At 38.6% G+C, this 19,949-nt stretch overlaps 1 protein-coding gene across 1 annotated transcript; it reads left to right on the top strand.

The window, feature by feature from the left end:
• Window positions 1-843: 843 nt before the first annotated feature.
• LOC124060506 (tetraspanin-1) lies at window positions 844-16,421 on the top strand. The gene is made up of 7 exons (XM_046391569.1): window positions 844-1,876; window positions 6,520-6,726; window positions 8,257-8,331; window positions 13,501-13,599; window positions 15,086-15,229; window positions 15,701-15,784; window positions 16,159-16,421. The coding sequence occupies exons 1-7, from the start codon at window positions 1,820-1,822 to the stop codon at window positions 16,216-16,218; spliced, it is 726 nt and encodes a 241-aa protein (XP_046247525.1). The 5' UTR covers window positions 844-1,819; the 3' UTR covers window positions 16,219-16,421.
• The last annotated feature ends 3,528 nt before the right edge of the window (window positions 16,422-19,949 follow it).

Below are 19,949 nucleotides of genomic sequence, written 5' to 3'. Positions count from 1 at the left end.
GAATCAGAATCAGAATTAATAAATGGGCTTTAACTCAAAAAGAATCAAGAAGAAACAAGTGAAAACAATGTGGACTCCCACTGCTCGATTCACCCATAAAATACTGTCAAGATCAGTTTTTGCTTCATTTCTATCCTTTGCTCCTGGACAAAGAGGACCACATTCCAGCAGCCAGAGTGACACTGATCACCAGTTGAAGGTGCATGACAACAATGAAGACAGTAAATTCTGACAGCCATCCATGCAGTACACTACTACCCCCTGGTGGGCAGCCGGGGCCACTGCAGTAAAGGAAACAAAGGAACAAAGGACGATGAACAATAGGAGTGACTGCAGAAAGACGCAAAGGTCTGCTCTGTTCTTGTGAGCAGATTTAAGGGCATAAATTTGTTTTACAGAAATCTTGGTTGGCTCTTATGTTTATCCTCCTAAGCTGCAGTTATTGTTGTTATATCTCCATGGAGTACCTCAAACATTTCAGTCAACATTTGTTGTTCCTTTTGTAACTTAACATAAAACATGAGACACTAAGGATGCCTAAGACCTGTGGTCAAACTTCAATACATTATATACATTTATGATTATATCAAGTATCTAATATCAAGTAAACTGAAGGAATCAGCAAAAGACCATATGTGACAATAATCTGTTGTATTTTATATCTCAGTAATCAACAAAACACTTAAGATGTTATTTATATTACAGGTCTAAATAAATAATAAATGGAAAAACATGCAGTATACAGAATATAATTAAATTTTTTTATGTTAATGTAAATTTTTTTTATTATTTTTTTTATTTATTTTATTTATTTTATTATTATTATTATAATTAAAATTTTTTTTTATTTGAACATGGTGTTTGTTATGGCCAGCCCATAACTACAGATGTCTAAAAAAAAAAAAAAACACACCACTCAGGTTCAGGTCAGGCCAGCTGTTCCTCCCAATCACCCCCATGCAGGTTCCTTGAAGACCTACAATGAAGACTTATTGTTGTGTTTATGACACCACTGTAAGACATGACAAACTTGGCTGACTCAAGCTAAGAAGCTGTGACAACATCTTTACAGATACTGTGCGACATATTGTATCACCTCTCAGTCTTCAGGTGACTCTCCCATCTCATGTTTTGAGCATTATTTTTTGTCTTTTCAGTGTCTCACAGCTCCATAGCGGAGACACCATAGACGTCCTAAAGAGATGATCTTATGCTGTGAATCTGTGTCACTAAGTACCTGCAGGGGTCAGAAATGCCATTCAACCCTCTGTACCTGAACAGCATTCACCTGAATCCTCCAGGACCACACCCAGTCCTAAGCTCACTCCACCAGCAAGCCTGAGGAAAAGCATTCATCAAATTTATGATCGTTGCTATCACATTGGCTCACCTGGAAACACTTGAACCACAGGAATAGAAAACTACTGCATCTTTATTTATTTTTGTTTAAGTGTTGTCTTGCTTGTTTTAGATCAGTTTTACTTTCCAAAAGCCAGGACACAAGCTGCTCATCTGGTTTAAATAGGCTCTGTTTTGGATATAAAGAAATATTAGCACATTAAAGAGGTAAGACTTGTATTCTCTCCCACATGTAAATACTCAGCTGCTATGGAGCTCACATTAACAGAAATCTTTACTGTTTCTCACAGCTGTGTGTCTTATCATTAGGACTCATTGTGATAGCACAGCATGAATGAGAAGACTGGTCAGACTTCATAGCCCTGTGTGTGTGTGTGTGTGTGTGAATAAGAGATAGAAGGTTCCTGTTGATGAAAGGAGAAATGCCATAATTTATCTTCTCCTTTTATTACAGATTAAAATGGGCTGCTTCACATTCATCAAATTGATGATGGTCGTGTTCAACTTGCTTATCTTTGTGAGTATGTTTCCCCCTTGGTTTCATATATGAGGAGGAGGTTGGGTAGGCGAGAGGAGAGGATTTTCACTTTTTTGTGTTAACAAGAAAAGTCATATTTCAGACAACTGAGCCAGAAGACCAAAGTATTGCTCTTTTCACTTCTACTTTCTCTCCACAGCTGCATTTTTCATCTCATTAATTTCAAAAGCTTTAATTTTGCCACCTACATCTTCAGCTAAATGTTGATAACTAAATGTGGTTTGTGAAATGAACGGAAACTTTGGCATAGTAAGTTGAATTTGTGGGTGATTTGGACCCACCTGGGCTCCCACTGTCACAGATGAAGCTCCCAGCCCAAGTCATCATTTTCCTCACATTTCCCATTTCTGCCTGAGTGCTGCTGCTTGATAAATCTGGAATGGCTGCTCTAAAAGTCACAGCAACACATTGATTATGATGTCCTCTCTTTGAAATATTAGCCAGCAGAGTAGAATGATGAAATGATTCTCTTAATCTCATAAAAATTATGCTTTACTGTGAATACTAAAAGACTTTAGAAACTTTATCGTGTTCTCTTCATCAGTCAACAATCATCTCTGGTGGAGATCTGTGTTTAGACAATTTAACTTTCGAGTAAATATATTTTTAGATATATTTATGTAAGAATCAAATCTGAGTCAATTCCTTGTCATGGTTTGTGTGCCAATAGAACAAAAGAAAATGTAGCTGCTAACTGTGATGTCTGAGTAGTTTCCTGGTGCATCAGTTTTTCATTTCCCATCAATTTGTGATGTTTTTTTCCTTATATTAAATGTACTCATAAGCAAAAGGTTCAGATGTTTTCATGTCTAACAATAGCTTAGTAAAATAATGTTGAAAAATCTCTTGTAAACCCAGCTTTGTCCAAACCTCCAACCACAGTTTATCACAAAACCAGAGAATTTACTCATGAGGAGACCACATGTAAGTAACTTAAATTAGAAGAAGCCACGAGAGGGTGACAGATTGTCCGACTGCAACAGACTGTGTTGCAGTCAAACCAGGTGAGCTGAATTCTCCCTCATGACTACAGACTGGAGTTTTAGCCTTCTGCATTTTGAGACCAAAATGTTACGTTGAAATCCCTTATACACTGTGTGACTTTAGACTGTCCCAAAAGTTGACAAAAAAGTTGATCTTTAATTATCAATCGAAGATGAGTCCCCAATGTGATGCTCACCTTAAAGTTCATTAAACAGCCCACAACAAAATTCCACAGGTCAAAAAATTGGGACTAAATTCTACTGCTGCTACAACCCAAATCGACAAATCGTAATATAAAATGAAACAATGCAACAATAATGTTACTGCAAAGAAAATTGTTAATCTACAATTTTGCAAAGTCAGTATTTTAAATTGCCCCTTTTCCCTGGATGTGTGTTCACAATCCTCTGTCTCTTTTAAAGATTTATGATGCACTTTACTCGTACAGCCAAAGCTTGTTTATTGTGTTGCTTCATTTTCATTTTTTCTTGGTCATTGTTTGAAACACTAACAAATAAAGCAAAAAAGCATGCACATTCCATCCAAACAAGTTGAGGAAGCTGTGGTTATTTACTACATGTACTGTTAGCATTGGCACAAATTGTACAGTACTCTGATTCTCTGACTGAAAAACAATTTTGAGACATATGGAAAGTGAATATATCTCAGTAGAGACTAGGCAGCATTTTGTTGACAGGCTTTAGTTTTCTGTTTCCTTAGAACCAGTCTAAATCCATTTGAAATTAGAAGTGTCTCTGTGGGTGCAGATCCATATTCGATTGTGAGGACTTAATCAACAGTAATATGACCAATGAAGATGGGTTTTATACTCAGCTGACATATTTTTCCTTTTCAGAGAGGACCAGTTCCATTTCAGCTGGGGTTGTTCTCTTTTCTGTTTTCTCTGTTTCCACCATTTCTTCCCATTCACCTCCCCCTCTCTAGCGGCTGTGGCCTCCTTTTCTGTAGCACAATTATTCATTCACTCTCCTCAAACCATAATAGGTTATCTTTCCCTTCTCCAAAGAGGAGGCATACTTTCTTCTTTCACCCCTACTAGTTTAAAAACCTGATTTACTTCCAGTCCTTGTTCCATGTGGATGTTCACTGACATTCACCTGCACATGGCACACCATCAAAAGGATTAGCCATCTTTAAAAAAGGTGTAATTATACCTGGTAAGGGATGATGGTGGCTCAGATGGAGTTAGAAAGGGAATATGCTTGTCGTATCACATTTAGCTAATGCTTCAATGACAGCACTGAATTGGTTCAAGACACAAGAAAAGAAACCCTGCAGTGAAAGGTGGATAGAGGCAGAAAGAATGAGGAAGAGTGGTAAAATAGACAGGAAAAGAGGGGGCAGATGATTCCCATGAGGGAGATGTCATTGTCTGACAGGAGACGTGGAGTGTTGGGGCCCGATGGGGAGCAAAGGGCATGTTTTTTGAAGAGAAGCAGGAAAGAAGAAATCACTCAATGTGAGTTTGGGTGAAATAAACAGATGAGACAGAGGAGGAGGAGAAGGTCGAAGGTAGACAGATGAGGAGGGAGTTGAAGGCAGAGAGAGAAGAGAGATAATAATAGTGGGGTTATCTGATATCTGGTTCTTTGAGCAGGTTTTAAATATTTATATTGATTATATTGGAGAACAATCTTTAACTTTACTTTACATTTCTGCTGCACTAATTCAGTCAACAGTGAGGTCACCTCTATGCAAACATATGTGATATTAAAACTATTGTGTGGCACAGTTCTTTTCCTTAAACTTTAAGTTCTGCATTAAAATATATGACTAGGCGCTTGCTCTGTTTTGTTGAGTTGTGTACTTACATTAACCCAAATGTTTAATACAGTGTCAGCTTCACCAAGAATTAAGAACTAATTCAATAAAACTTTAGAACATCACCTCATCTGTCTGAGAAATGTCAGATAGGGTTGATCAGCAAGAGTGAAGACAACATCTCCCTGATCCCATGCTACTTCAATTCATCATCAAACTACATTTATAGTTTTCATTGTTTAAAAAAAAAAAAACAGTAAAAAACAAATGTCACCAGCTGTATCATTACAACAGTATTGCACACATCTCATGAAAAAACATTCCACATACCACATATTGCACATACCTCAGAGTGGAAACAAATAGTAAAACCGTAGCAGAGTTTACAGTAGGAAACTGCCACAGGGCCAGAGCTCATATTCTGTGTGGAGAATATAGGTCAGTCACTATCCTCTGAGCTTGTCCAAGAGCACTTTGCTCATAGATGGACTGGAGGGTCTGGTAATCACTCTTCCCCATCATCTCTCATACAGCTTGATCAAATGAAAACATTATACCATGGTCATTCCAGCTGAACATGAATGAATTCCAAGATACTTGACGGGTGTGTCGTGTATGTCCACGAGACTGTGATTCTCCACTGTTCTCAGGTTCAGGACAACGTCTAGTTTTCTTAACATTTAAGATGAGACCACACCACTGCACAAAAAAATTCTATTTCAGAGAAATAGGCTGAAGGGCCTGTGTCTTTGTGCAGTAGGCAGAGGACGTATGGCGAGAGCTTACACAGCTATGCAGGACACTTGTGCTTATTGATCTGCATTCTTAGAAGGTGTTATTAACTCTTACCTGCTGACTTTCAATGGTTAAAAAGAAAAGTACCACTTAATTAAAAAAGGGTTGATGCTCATCTGCTTCAGTTTTGAACAGAACATACCTTTAAGACTAGTGGAGAAATGCCATTTGGGACAATAGATTTTTTGGTACTCAACCAAAAAACAAAGATAAAGAGCTTGTTGTGATAAAGAGCTGGTTGACAGGGTCAGTTCTCCTATTCACACCTTCCCTGCTCACCCTACCTACAATGCCAGTATGTCTGGCGGTGACATCTTCTGGTGAACAGCTCATTTGAGAATGAGGGGGTCATTGATCCGGGTTTTCCCGGTAGTGCCCAGTTAATTTATCTTGATTAGCGAGCTTTATTCAATTATTGAATAATTAATAATTATCCTTGATAAGTAGTAATTATTTGTGGTGACCAAAAATGCTCTTACACTACACAACACATTTATTTCATAATAAAACAATCTGTCTCTATTACCTCCTGAATGAAAGAAAGACTCCTGTGTTCTTAGAGAAAGGTAGATAGATAGATAGATAGATAGATAGATAGATAGATAGATAGATATACTTTATTGATCCCAGGCTGGGAAATTGTAGTGCAGCAGCAGCAATACACACAACAAGCTATACAAAAGTTAAAAAGTTAAAATAACAATAGAACAATATAAAAAAAGTGGCAATATGAAATATGAAAAAAAGAAGTAAAGCTTTAGGCAACACCTCTCTATCTCACAAAGGAATCCTCCTTTGAATGGTCTGAACAATAATGAGGTGTCATACTGTTATAAAGAGGTAACAGTAAGAGAGGGTTAGTGATGTAAGATGACCTCTAATTTCCACAACCTATCACCACCTCAAAAACTATAGTCAAAAACATGATTGATGTATGTAACATGTATCGCCATACTGGGTGTTCATGACATGCTATGAAAGGCTAACTGGTCAGTGTGAAACTTTCATATGTGACTTGCAGAGACTGTGTGTTGATCTTGTTTTCCTGGATCCTCCTGCAGCTGAGCGGCCTCACCCTGCTAGTCATGGGTATCTGGGTGAGCATAGATGGGAGCTCCTTTCTCCAGCTGCTGGGCCCTTTCTCCAGCCAAGGCATGCAGTTTGTCAATGTGGGATTTTTCTCCATCACCATTGGCACCTTGCTGGTGCTGTTGGGGCTCCTTGGCTGTTGTGGTGCCCACAAGGAGAGCAAGTGTCTGCTGCTCACGGTAGGTGAGGCAAGGTGATGGTGTAGTGAAGGTTGACTTCAGCAACCCTCCCTAAACAGCAGAAAAGCGCTATTGTTTACTTCCTGTTTTTTTCACACAGCAGGTTTGGTCATGTTGTACTGCTCTGACAAATCTGCAACTAAACAGCCTTTCCTTTCCTCCAGTCCCTTTCAGGTAAAATTACAGCCATGATCTCATTGGATGTTTAAAGGCCACAACAATCTCTTAAAAGTTGAACTTGAATGAACATTGACATAAAGTGAATTTTAGAGACCAACTTCCATGGGCAGTCTTATTGAATCCTTTCAAGAGAGACAAACAAAACCTGAGCAAATGATTTTCTTCAGGTGGCAGTAGAGACCAAGGTGCAGCTGAATGGAGAGTGAATACTGAGCCCTGTCTCATTCCCAGTTTTGTCACAGCTCTTAGAGTGGACTTTAACATACCTCCACTGCAAATGCGCATATTATATCTATATAATATTTCAGTTATCTCCTCATTGTGTCTCACTCAGTTCAAGTGGTGACAAATCATCATGTATGGGTTCATTTATGCATTTGTGCATTCATTTTGGGTGCTTTTACATTCAGTTTCTCAACACTCAGTGTCTCATTCGTTACTGCATTTACACTGACCCAGTTGATATCTACATCTACCCCTCCCGCCTCATTCATATCAGCATCGGCACAGTGTACACTGTTATGCTCATTAACCACAGGGCTAAATGCCTCTTAGCCCACTGCAGTGGGCCCACAGCAGGCGGCTCATTTTCCCCCACTGAGGCTGTCGTGTGACTGACAGTACAGCACGCTCACCTGAGAGGGAGCTTTAACGGACTAAATAAAAAGAAAGGATGAGCTTATAGAACAGACCATTCTGGCTCTATGTCTCCTTATTGTCCCTGTGTGTAATTTTGCATTGTCTTTGTTACATACACCAGTAGCTGTTTGACTGGACTCTGGATTATTTATTTATTTATTTTGTACTCTTTGTTTTTTGCATACGATATCTTGTAAAACTTTTCTCCCATGGACTTCCATTATTTTGCCAGTACTGACACTAATAATCAATGATCAGTAAACAGTTACAGCCTTAATGTTATCATCACTGAGGGAAATGATGACCAACATTCATAAATTAAAACCCAAGCTGTAATAGAGTTAGTGTGTGTGTTAGAGTTATGTTGTCTAAATAATCTAATCTAATCTAATCTAAATGTTTTTTCGAATTGAGTATTCTGCTGACTATTATCTCCACCTGTGATGAATTGTTGTCAGAAAAAAGTGAAATGGAGGACAATATTGAAAAATTGCCAAATATTATGTATTAAAATTAAAATTGATAAAATAGTCCAAAAGCCAAAGATATTCAGTTTACTGTTGGGTATGATGAATAAGAAAGCATCAACTCTCCACCTTTATTTATTTATTTGATCAGCTAATCAATCAACAAATTGTCATAATTTTTCTAGTTTTGGAAATTAGAAAGAAACAAATTACACCCTTGTCTCCTCTTTTTCCCTCCCTACAGTTCTTCTCTGTCATCCTCATCATCTTCATTGCTGAAGTGGCAGCTGGAGTCGTGGCTCTGGCCTACTCATCATTAGTAAGTTCCCTTCTTCACCTCTTCCTTTTTCTTTCCATTCATTCCACCCTCCCTTCTCCTCTTCACTTCCTTTGTCTCTTCATGCTTCTCAGCCCTCCCTGTATTCTTCTGTCACCCTCTCACCTCCTCGTGCCACTCTCTGGGTTTTATCTCCATGTAAATTCTCCATTATGGCTGCAGCTATCATTGAATTACTGGCTTTATGTCCGCCTCACTACATTCAGCAACTTAATGACTATGGGATCGCCCAGGGCCATGTGCGCTGTCTCCAACTTTGAGCAATTTATTATTCTGGAATGTTGAAGCTAAAGCATTTTATATGCAAAACAGGCTATTTACATATGTGACCCTCCCCTACACACACACACGCACACACACACACACACACACACACAGACACACAGACACACACATCCACAGAAGTCCCCCACTTCCATTTAATGCCACATATAATAATTACAAGGATTTCAAATGAGCTAAAAGCAGGTTAGGGAAGGCTTGGATCTTAATAAGGAAAAAAAGTGGAGATTTTTTTTATGCAATTCGGGAGTAAGGAGCAGGAGAGGTAATCTAAAAACATCCATCTGCTGGGAGGAGCTGATCACAGGAGGAGAGTTGACTGACTGGTAATGTTATTTGTCTCTGTTGGTAATGTCAGTATTGAGCAATTTTAAAAATCTAACACATCTGTGAAAGCTTTTAAGGTTCACCTGGCTTGCTTCATCACGATCCAGTTCATTCAAGTCCCTCTTTCTTGTGGATGTTAGGATAACAGTTGAATCAGACGAAACTGAAGAAGCAGGTGATGCTGAAGGGTCAGGCAATACTGATGAAGACAATTCATCTGCTACTATCTGAATGTCCAGATCTTCAAAATGGTCCACAGAGAAATAAAAAATACCACAACATACTAATCAGTGAAAGCTGAATACAAATAAACATGACAAATTAAATCATTTATAAGCATCTTTAGTAAAAACATCTAAAAGTAATTCTCATAAAATTAATATTAATATATCTTAATGACTCAAAATTATGGAAAAATACACCAGCCCTGGAATATCAGCCATGTACCAATAGTAATAGTTATGCATAGCACATTAGCTAATACACATATGCCTTTAGTATCTTTACCTGCTACTGGACACCGGCCGCTTATAACTTTGAAGTTCAGGACACCAGACTTAACCAGCTCATCAAATATGTCTGCATCGACTTCAGTGCCCGCTTCATCAGTTAAGACGAGCTCATCTGTACTCAAGCCACTGGCTTGCAGACTAAATTTTTCTGTTACTGGAAGGAAAAAAAGCCAAATAAAACCTTAGCACATGTGATACAACATCCCATTTTTCTCCTTTGTTAATTTGTTATTGAAGACAAAACACAGAAAGAAATTGTTTAGCACAGTTCAAATATTTACAATATTTATGCTGATAATTTGGTGTATCAGTGTATACAAACCCTCATGAAGAAATTGGAGGTAATCACAGTTTTCATTTCTCTGTGGAACTTTGATGTACTTCTGGACTCCTCCGTATTGCACCTTTGCCACCATTTTCTGTATAAATCATAATATATATATATATATATATATATATATATATATATATATATATATATATATATATACGTTATATATACGTTGGAAATATTGCAACACCGCATTTATGACAAAAAACGTGATAGAATACTGTAGCTACAACAAAACGTGACCCCTGAGATTTCAACTTGAGACAACAGCAGGAGACTAGAAGTTGTTTTACGTCAGCAGTCATACACTGGCGATGTTTACTATCTGCTACAGAATGCATATAATACTTTGTGTAGTACAACAAACAGAGGAGAGCAGTGTAGCTGCAGTACAGGAGCTAACTTGAACCGGCGGGCGGCAACACATAGCGCTAACTGTTCATCGTCTTGCTAGCGCCACTAGTCTATGCCAGCTTTGCCAATGTCCTGTATTTCCCCATAAAATAAAGCTTATATGAACCCATAGCATCTCAATTTTATCGCGGGCTGGTGGAAACTCTTGCTTTTCGTTTATTTAGACAGGTACTGGGAAGGCTAAATTAACACGGTTTAGCTAACGCTAACACACATCAAATTTGCAGCTAATGCCCACTAATCTTAATAAAATATCTGTGAAATGGTTAGCGGCAATATTTACATTGACTGTGAAATTGTGCATGAATTAGCATTAACTAAATTTCGGATAGCTGAGTAAATCGTTAGCGTTAGCTTGGCGTGTGCGTACAGCGCTGTACTTAGTCTTCACAAAGCATACAGAGTGCGAGTTAATGAGGCACATTAACGTTAAACATAAGGTTATACACATATTCATCACATTTACTTACCAAACAACATCATCTCAGCTGGAGAAAAGTTCAATCTGCAGCTCCCAGAATGAAAGACTACGTTAGTAGTCTACTACCGAAGCATGTATGAGGGGGCGGGGTTGATGAGTTAACACCTGAGGAGTCATTTCCATGTACGGAGTTCATCGTTTAAAATAAGAGAGTAAAATGTCATTCACTGACACTTACAGAGTTAATTCACAAACACTCCGTTCTGACACTCCATACTAACACCAACTATTTGTCCCCAGAGAGTAAAACTTAAAATATTTGACTCTGTTAAGAGTTTAATTAACTCTACTCCTAACTAAATTTTGCCAACACCAGAAATTTAACTCTTCTGCTTTTGCTGTGTACACTTTGACTTTGACTTTTGACTTTAAAGCTGCACCAATCAATACCACAAACAATAAAAATAAAAAAAAATTATCACCAACCTACCGTTCTTTCCCCTTAGCGCCAGAAAGCATTTTAGTTTCTTTTAGCTCATTGTTTTGGTTTCACTGTTTTATTTCAGTCATGTTTCTGATAAATTCTCTGTGCATTACTACCAGCTGGTGAAAATAGTTTAACATTTAACAGCTAAAGAGAGGGACATTCTTATCAGGATATGATGATGGAGACCAAAAACAGAGCTGAAAGAGCAACGAACAGGGAACAATGAACACTAATGCTGCTTTGAGTGTATGGGTGTCATTATGGATCCTACTGCTTTTTTTTTTAAATGACTCATCCTGCTCTGCCTCTGATTGGCTAAAGAATCTGTGATGACTTTTCATTCTGAAGCAGAGTAGGCTACCAGAGCTTTTTCACAGCAAATGAAGTGATTATGTCTGCTGAGTTTGTTTGTTTGTTTGTTTTGTCCTTAGTTTAATTTTCAAATATAAGCAAACAGGAGGAAAAGTAAGAGTGACCAGCAACTAGCGAGCCACTGCAATAAACAATAACAATAATTATTTCAAAAACAGTAGTACACAAGAGATCAATCAGACATGATCATGTGTGTAGAAGGGGTTCACTCTCTGTTTTTGATAGATTTGTTATTTTCTCACTGTGCTGTGTGTTGCTTTCAGTATGTAAGCGTGTGTGTGTGTGAGACAGGATGTGGTGAGGCACAGGACCGAGTGACAGTGATGAATTGTCCAGCTGGTAATAACCCTCTTTGATCTTAGCCGCTCTTTGGGGGGGGGGGGACTTTTAATTGTGGTATGTATCGTAGTATCCCCTCAGGCATCTCGTATGCTTGCCCCAACTCCACTCCCCCACGCACACACACACACACACACACACACACACAAAAACAACACACTTCAGGACAAATAAACCCGATAGCCCCTCATCAGTTGGGTCTCTGTGTGACTGCACAGATGGGAATATTAGTCAAAATGGAATAAAAAAACAGACTGAAGAGGGAGGAGGGAAAGAACGCAGTTTGCAAAGAAATTCTTTCACAACAAGACTCCCAACCTGTCTGCTTTTTGTCTGAATAGACAAGGACAATATGTCCTGATCAAAGCCATCAAATGCATCACTATATATGTAGAAACATCCTTGTTTACAACCATAAGAAGGAGAAGAAGAATGGAAAATAACGGCTCAGTCATTTGTCATTTATTTTCATTTTTTCATTTCATTTTTCTGGTGCCAGTCTGGGGCTTTGTGTAATTTCTGATGAATGCGTGACGCCAGAAGAATTACCTTTCCTGTCTGTGAAATGAGCTGCAGTGTTTTATTTTCAGGGGCTTTCATAGTGTGCTGTGTGTGCACATGTGTGACAGCTTGATGGTTAAAGCTCTGCACTGCAACTGTTGTATTTGCATGTTCAGACCTCACTGGACTCTATTTTTGTCAAAGTTAGGACATTTTGAAAACTGGGACAAACATTCAGAGAAGGTGCATTGAGATATATTGGAAAATTCGAAGGAATTATGGCATTTTCAGAATCAGAATCAGAATTCCTTTATTTATCCCTGAAGGGAAAATCTTTTTCATACAGACATTGCACTTACAGTTTTCCCAACCAAGAAAGAAAAGTGAAAGATATAAAAATAGGATAAACAACAAAATAAGTATAAATCTAAAAAAAATAGAGGTATTCACATGTGTAGTAAAATAAATCTAAAAATACAGATATATATGTACATATATATATATATATATATATATATATATATACATATATACATTGTATACCTAAAAGTATGTGTGTCCGTCACAGGAGTTTAACAGTTTGATGGCGACAGGCAGGAATGATTTCCTGTGTCGCTCTGTGGTGCATCATGGGAGTCAGAGTCTGTGACTGAACGAGCTCCTGTAGCTGATCAGCACATTGTGGAGAGGGTGAGAGGGAAAGTCCAGTATAGTTCTTATTTTGGACAACATCCTCCTCTCAGACACCACTGTCAGAGAGTCCAGTTCCTCTCCCACAACATGGTGGCCTTCTTAATGATTCTATTGAGTCTGTTAGTGTCCCTCACCCTCAGGCAGCTGCCCCAGCAGACAGCAGCATATGTGATGGCACTGGACACCACCGACTCATAGAACATCCTCAGCATCGTCCTGCAGATGTTGAAGGACCTCAGCCGCCTCAGAAAACAGAGGCGGCTCTGGCCCTTTCTGTAAAAAAAAGAGACTTTAGAAGGTCAGGACATTTTTGGCCAGTGAGGACAAAGTTGGCAAGTGGAACATTTTTCATTTGTAATCGTTATTTCACATGTGTTTAGGGGGATGAGGACTTTATTGCATGACTAAAGTTGGAAATGACTACAGATTAATATTTGAGGCTAAGTAAGGTGTGTGTGTGTGTTTTCCTCAGGCGGAGGGGATCCTCAGAGCGTGGGCAACCCCGGCTTTACAAAAAGATTACGGCAGCGATCCTGTGGTCACCAAGATCTGGAACACCACTATGACAGAGGTGCCTGCAATCATACTGTTTGATTTCAGTGTGTGTATGTTTAACTTGTACTGCTCTTGCATGTCTCATCTCTTAACTACTAAATCTATACATATGTGTTATGTTTTATCAGTTCAAATAAGACCCAAATGCAAGACACCCAGCAGGCAGGCTAAAACTGATTAAAAAAATGATTAGTCAATAAGACCAGAAGATAAGGACTGGGGTAAATCCTAAAACCTTAACTGAAGAGAAACCAGTAAAGCACAGGGAGTACAGGCAGCAATGCTGGAAGAAAACAGAGCAGTAAACATAATCACTTCCTTCCATCCATCCATCTTCTACCGCTTTATCAGCTACGGGGCCCAGGGGCATCAGCTTGAGCAGGGATGCCCAGACTTCCCTATCCCCAGAAGCTTCCTCCAGCTCTTCCGGGTGGACCTCAAGATGTTCCCAGGCAAGCCGAGTGACATAGCCCCTCCAGCGCGTCCTGGGTCTATCTCAGGGACATAAATCACTTGAAAACTGAAAGTGGGAAATGCAGACTGAATAGACAAGGATTTACTGATTTACTGATAAAAAAAAAGACAGGTAAAAAGCAAGGACAGTAAATAAAACAACATGACATGTAAGAAGATAAGAATATCTTTCAACATAAAACAGGAAATGACTAAACTAAAACCATAAACAAATGTATCATGCTTTACCAAAACATTATCAGATTCTAAAGTTGTTTTACACCTTCTTGCAGCCATTGCTTACAGTCCCTCTCCAGGAAAATCAACTTACTGAATGTCAAAATCTGCTGCTTTATCTATTACAATTATACTTATTTCATTTTACATCATTTATATGAAAAAGTATTTTAGAATTTAGTTTATTGTGCTTAAAACCTCTAAATGTGACATTTGTAAAACCCAAACAGTGTGGTGGCATCATGATTAATTACTGCTGAACACTTTCTGTGCACACAATCTGTAAATGCAATACAATAAAATACTGATCTGAGGTGTTGCTCAAAAAAAAAAAAAAGACAAATACGTAAAGGTGAAGAAGACTCGTGTTTGTACCTTACACATCTGTGATCAATAAATATCAGATCAACTTAAACTGATGGTGCCTGCCTTGTGATTGCTTCTAATGTAATGCCAGTAAAAATGAGGGTTTAGTCAGGAACATTTATGGACCATCAGAGAAAATCAGACATTTTGGTGAGACTGAAACCTGACTGAAACACGTATTATTCAGCGGACTGAACAGACAAAGACAAAGTGCAAGAGTGTGTCACTGCTGTTAGTGCATAAAGTTACAACTGTGGCTCAGTTTAAAAAGAAATGTTCCTGCAGAAGACATCAATATAAAAAGATAGAGGCATGCAGTGTGTAAAAAAAAAAAAAAACATAAATAATGATTGTAGGTCTGTTTATTCCTCACATCTTTAAGTGATAATTCCTATCACATTCATTCATGAAGCTAATCCAGAGCTGTGATTTCCTTCATCTCCTAGCTGAAATGCTGCGGTTTCACCGACTATACTGACTTTGTGGACTCTAACTTTGAAAAGGAGAATGAAGGCAGTCTGCCGCCCAGCTGCTGCTGGACCAACAGCACCCCCTGCAGCCTGGGTGAGGCAAAGCGCAGCGCTATGCAGGTGAGGTGACGCACACAAGTTGAGATTAATAATTAAATGTCTAGTGTAGCCTCAATGGTACTAATTGAGGCTGGGGGCAGCTGTGGCTTAGAGGTTCGAGAAGCAGCTTGTGACCGGAGGGTTGCCGGTTTGACCCCCCCCAGACCAACAGGAAAAAACTTGGGTGGAGTGATTAATCAACTCTTGTCCACCCTCCATTAACAATGGCTGACGTGCGCTTAAGCAAGGCACTTAACCGCCCCATACTGAGTGCTACTTTTTTAAGTGATTTGTCTAAGATTCTCTTCAAGAGGCACTGAGTTCTAATACTAATGCTAAAATCAGCATGCTGACATGCTCATGCTAACAATGCTAACATGCTGATGGAAAGCACGTAAAAGCTTTGGTGCTGCACTATCAAATGCAGGTTGTATAATGTGTTGTCCAACTTGGTGTCAGCACTCTGACATTTCAACAAACACTTCTTCTCAGGGTTGTTTTGAGCACATCCTGGAGAACCTCAAAGAGCATGCCAACATCGTGGGAGGCATTGCTGCAGGAGTAGGAGTCTTAGAGGTAAAATAACATGAACAGAGAATGCCATATGAATACGACTTACCATTTTGGCTGAAAGGCAAATCAACAAATTCCAGCTGTGAGGCCACTGCCTTGGTTAAAGTCAGAAGTAATATCTTCATTATCCAGCATGCACAAGGGATTTGACTTTTTTGATATCACGGAAGCAGCAGAGAAGAGCCAAACACACCATGTGAGCTGGTATAAGATATGCATGTGAGAATGTGTTTAAGTACTGTGTGAGTTAACTTTGCAGAAACTGTTTTCCTATTTTCTTACTGTGAACTTCTATGACATCTGATCAACCAAACAGTCTGGTTTTAGTACATATGATGCAGAAACAGATGAACATTTGGATTATCTTGTTTTCTCAGATTGCTGCCATGATAGTGTCCATGTACCTGTACTGCCACCTGGACAACAGAGTCGGTTGAGACTTCTTCAGTGAAAACATGACAGGAATCACAAAGATAGACCACATGTCATTTAACTTTCTAATTTGCATTATTTACCTATCTATGATTTCTGTAAGTGAATCCCATTTTTTTTAGAGAGATATCATACTTTACTAACCCTAAGTCATGTTCATGACAAAAATAATTATATTTTATATAGTGAAAAGGTTAAAAGAACCTGCAGAGTGTAAATATTTAAATATATCAAATGGCACTGACTGAGTGATGAGTAAATTTCCCTCATGGGTCTCATTTCAACCATCAACAGATTTTTTTTCTTTCTATTAATAACAGATCGGGTTAGGGTGAAATCTGTTACTTGTAGATCTGAGCACAATAAAAGTTATCACCTTTGGTTTTGTGTCTGATTGAAGACAGTTTTTCAGATTACAGACAAAAGCCTCACATTAGAGGCAAAACTGTGTTCACTTGGTCTTCGATCACTATATATGAACTGATCAAAGATGAAATTGCACAAAGCTCACAGATGCACAAATCAGGCTAACTGTCAGCAGCAAAAGAAAGCAGATGGAAGATCTACAGCAACCGCCAGAAACCACATGCAACGCAAATGCAACACAGAAGAAAAGTTCTGCTGAATTCAACTCACCAGTCATGTAGTTTTACCAACAGAGTGGAACATCTAGTCAGATATATTTCTTAGGAGTTGGTGGAGAACAAACCAGAGATTAAGGTGGAGTGAATACTGGACTTACATTCATCAGCCATAGAATATAATAAAGTAGTAATTATTTTGTGCATCATACACTGCTTTTACAATCGTTTCTACTACCTTTAGCTCAGTTATCTATTTGCTATTAATTATGTCATTAAATGGTTGAAATACAGTAAAAAAAAACAAAAACAAAAAAAACCTCACTGTTGGGAATCACTCTCAATAATTACTAGTTATTAAAACAAATAACAGTGAGGTTAATGATGATATTGACACAATAGGATTTGTGTATGTGCACATGTGAGGGTGTGAAAGAAATTTCCACAAAAGAGAAAAGTGAATGTATTCTTACATTAGGATAAATAAGGTCAACATTCCTACAAATTCAAGTTCTACCAAGGATGAGTTCCCACAAGTCTTGAAATATGAAACATCCGCAGCAACCTTTCTGCCTTGGATCATTTCATTTTAGCTTTTCTATATATATTTATATTATGTGTTTACTTATGCAATAATATCAAATAACTTTTTTGTATTAAATATTCAACACAGTACACTAATGTGTGTCATTACAACAAGGTTTGTTGAAATGAAGGGGATCAAGAATACAAAAAACCATGTATGTTTTTCCATCCAATGATAAATCTCCAAGATATTTAGTTAAATTCAAATCAGTTCACTTTATTTACATAGCACCAAATCACAACAACAGTTGTCTCATGACACTTTCCGATTAGAGCAGGTCTACACCAAACTCTTTAATTTGATCTTTACAGAAACCCAACAAAGCCCCCATGAGCAAACATTTAGCGACAGCAGTAAGGAAAAACTTCCTTTTAAAAGACAGAAAGAGAGACGGACAGAGAGAGAGACAGACAGACAGAGAGAGAGGGAAAGAGACAGGGCAAGAGAGTGTGTGTATGTGTGTGTGTGTGACAATGACAGTGTTATCAATTATGATTTTGATAGTTGTAGTAGTAATAGTAATAATAATAATAATAATGCAGATGTAACAGGTGGTATTAACAGTCCTCCATGTCAAGCAGGACTGCAGCAGGAGGTCCAACCACGATCCATAGGAACCTGCGATACGAGAAAGCACAAATACTCCGGAGAAGAAGTTGAGTTAGTAACATGCATAAATGTGTGCAGAAGAAGAGTTAGAGGAGGAGAGAGAAGCTCAGTACATTATGGGAGATCCCCAGCAGTCTAAGCCTATAGCAGCACAACTAGGGGCCAGCCTAGGCCAGCCCTAACGATTTATCTAAACTTTATCAAAGAAGAAAGTTTTAAGTCTACTCTTACATGTAGAGAGTGTATCTACCTCCTGGAATGAAACTGAAAGATGGTTCCAAAGGAAGGGAGTTTGATAACTAAAGGCTCTGGCTGTCGATCTAATTTTGCTCACTCTAGGAACCACAAGTAACCCTGCATTCTGGAAGTGTAGAGTTCTGGTTGGATAATAAGGTACTATGAGCTCTTTGAGATAAGATGGTGCTCGACCATTTAAGGCTTTGAATGTGAGGAGGAGTATTTTTCAAGATTCAAAGATTTTTATTGTCAAATCACTGTATGCGCTGGACAGGAGAACCGAAATACTGTTTCTCTCACCTTAGTACTAATGTCATGCAATTATCTAATGAAATACAGGAGCTCCAGAGTCAACTCCTTCCTGCTTTTATGATATCATGGGTTATGAAAGTCAGAGCTCAAAGGACAACAAACCACGTTTGTCCTTGGTGGACCACAGTGGCTGCAGAAATCCACAGTGCCCAGAGGTTTTGCATTTCCCTCACTGCATATGTTCCCTCTGAGGCTTTTCCTGGAACTCTCCCAGAAAATCTGCAGGCAGCACAAGGCCACACAAATAAAAAAAAAATCTGAGCTACAAATAAATGCAAGCTTATTCATGAATAACATGCATGAATAATAATAAATGTATGAGTTATTACAACTGCAGAAAAGGCCCCAAAACAGAAAACAAGGAAATGAATATTCAGAAAAAAACAACTTTATTCATTTCCATGACAAAACAAAGTCAGATGTGTCAAACTGCATGAGAAAATCACAGTATGTTCACAGATCCTAACATACATGACGTACCTTCCAGTGTTTTCCAAATTCTCACAATAACTCTCAAAGAGAAACACACACAACTAAACAAACTAAAGATGAAAAGACCAAAATGAAGCAGCTTCAGAAATGGACAGATTCTACTTGATTTTCTTAAAACCAAATTGATTTCTACAACATGACTTTTAGTTCTTTCTATTTCAATACCTGCTTAGTGTCTGGCAGCTTCAGCATTCAATGCTGCATTCGTTCATCATTACAGGCGCCACAGGGGTTAGCTGGTGTGTTTCTCTGATTCAGGTCTGAATGAGGTGACAACAAACTGGTGAGACCTCAGCTTGCTGTGTGATCATGTGAGTGCATGACACAATCACAGCACAGAGTCACTAAGGCAGAATGAGCCCACAGCCTCTGAGTGTGAATTAGGATGAACATTCATGCCTCCTGGAGAACACTGAGAATCTGTTAATAATCAGCTGCTGCACTGTGCCCTCCAGCATTAATTCTGTTACCAGTTACAGATGCTTCATTAGGATTTCTGTTTACCGACATACATCAATAAAGGCTAAAATTATCCTCAAGTTTGCCTTCAGCAATATATGGGCGTTTTAAAATATTTCAAACAATATTCAAGTTGATTTTGAAATGGTGGACCTTGTAGCTTCTGTGTAAAGGTTTTCACCATTTCAATGTCACATGCTGACAACTGGCTGAAGACATGAGAACACAACAAAAAATTAGGCCCATAGCAGAACAAATGCCCTGATCACATTATTAGCGTTAACAAAGACGATTTACTGACGTCTCGCTGACGTCAGGAGTCTCGCGTCATAAAACAAAAGCAGAGTTTAATTATCTGAGTGCAGCCTCTGATGCTCCTGAAGATTTCAGTCAAGTCATCTGACAGTTAGCCCAGAAGGCCTCTGTGTCTGTCCAACAAGCATTTGACCTGCTTTTCTGT

This window comes from Scatophagus argus, chromosome 6, assembly GCF_020382885.2.
Source record: "Scatophagus argus isolate fScaArg1 chromosome 6, fScaArg1.pri, whole genome shotgun sequence".
Taxonomy (NCBI): domain Eukaryota; kingdom Metazoa; phylum Chordata; class Actinopteri; family Scatophagidae; genus Scatophagus; species Scatophagus argus.
This window is presented reverse-complemented; position numbering and strand designations above follow the sequence as displayed.

Coding starts and splice junctions, on each gene's coding strand:
- LOC124060506 (XM_046391569.1), top strand. CDS start 1,820: ATGGGCTGCTTCACATTCATCAAATTGATGATGGTCGTGTTCAACTTG. Junction 1,877..6,519: donor TGTTCAACTTGCTTATCTTT/GTGAGTATGTTT, acceptor ATCCTCCTGCAG/CTGAGCGGCCTCACCCTGCT. Junction 8,332..13,500: donor CTCTGGCCTACTCATCATTA/GTAAGTTCCCTT, acceptor TGTTTTCCTCAG/GCGGAGGGGATCCTCAGAGC.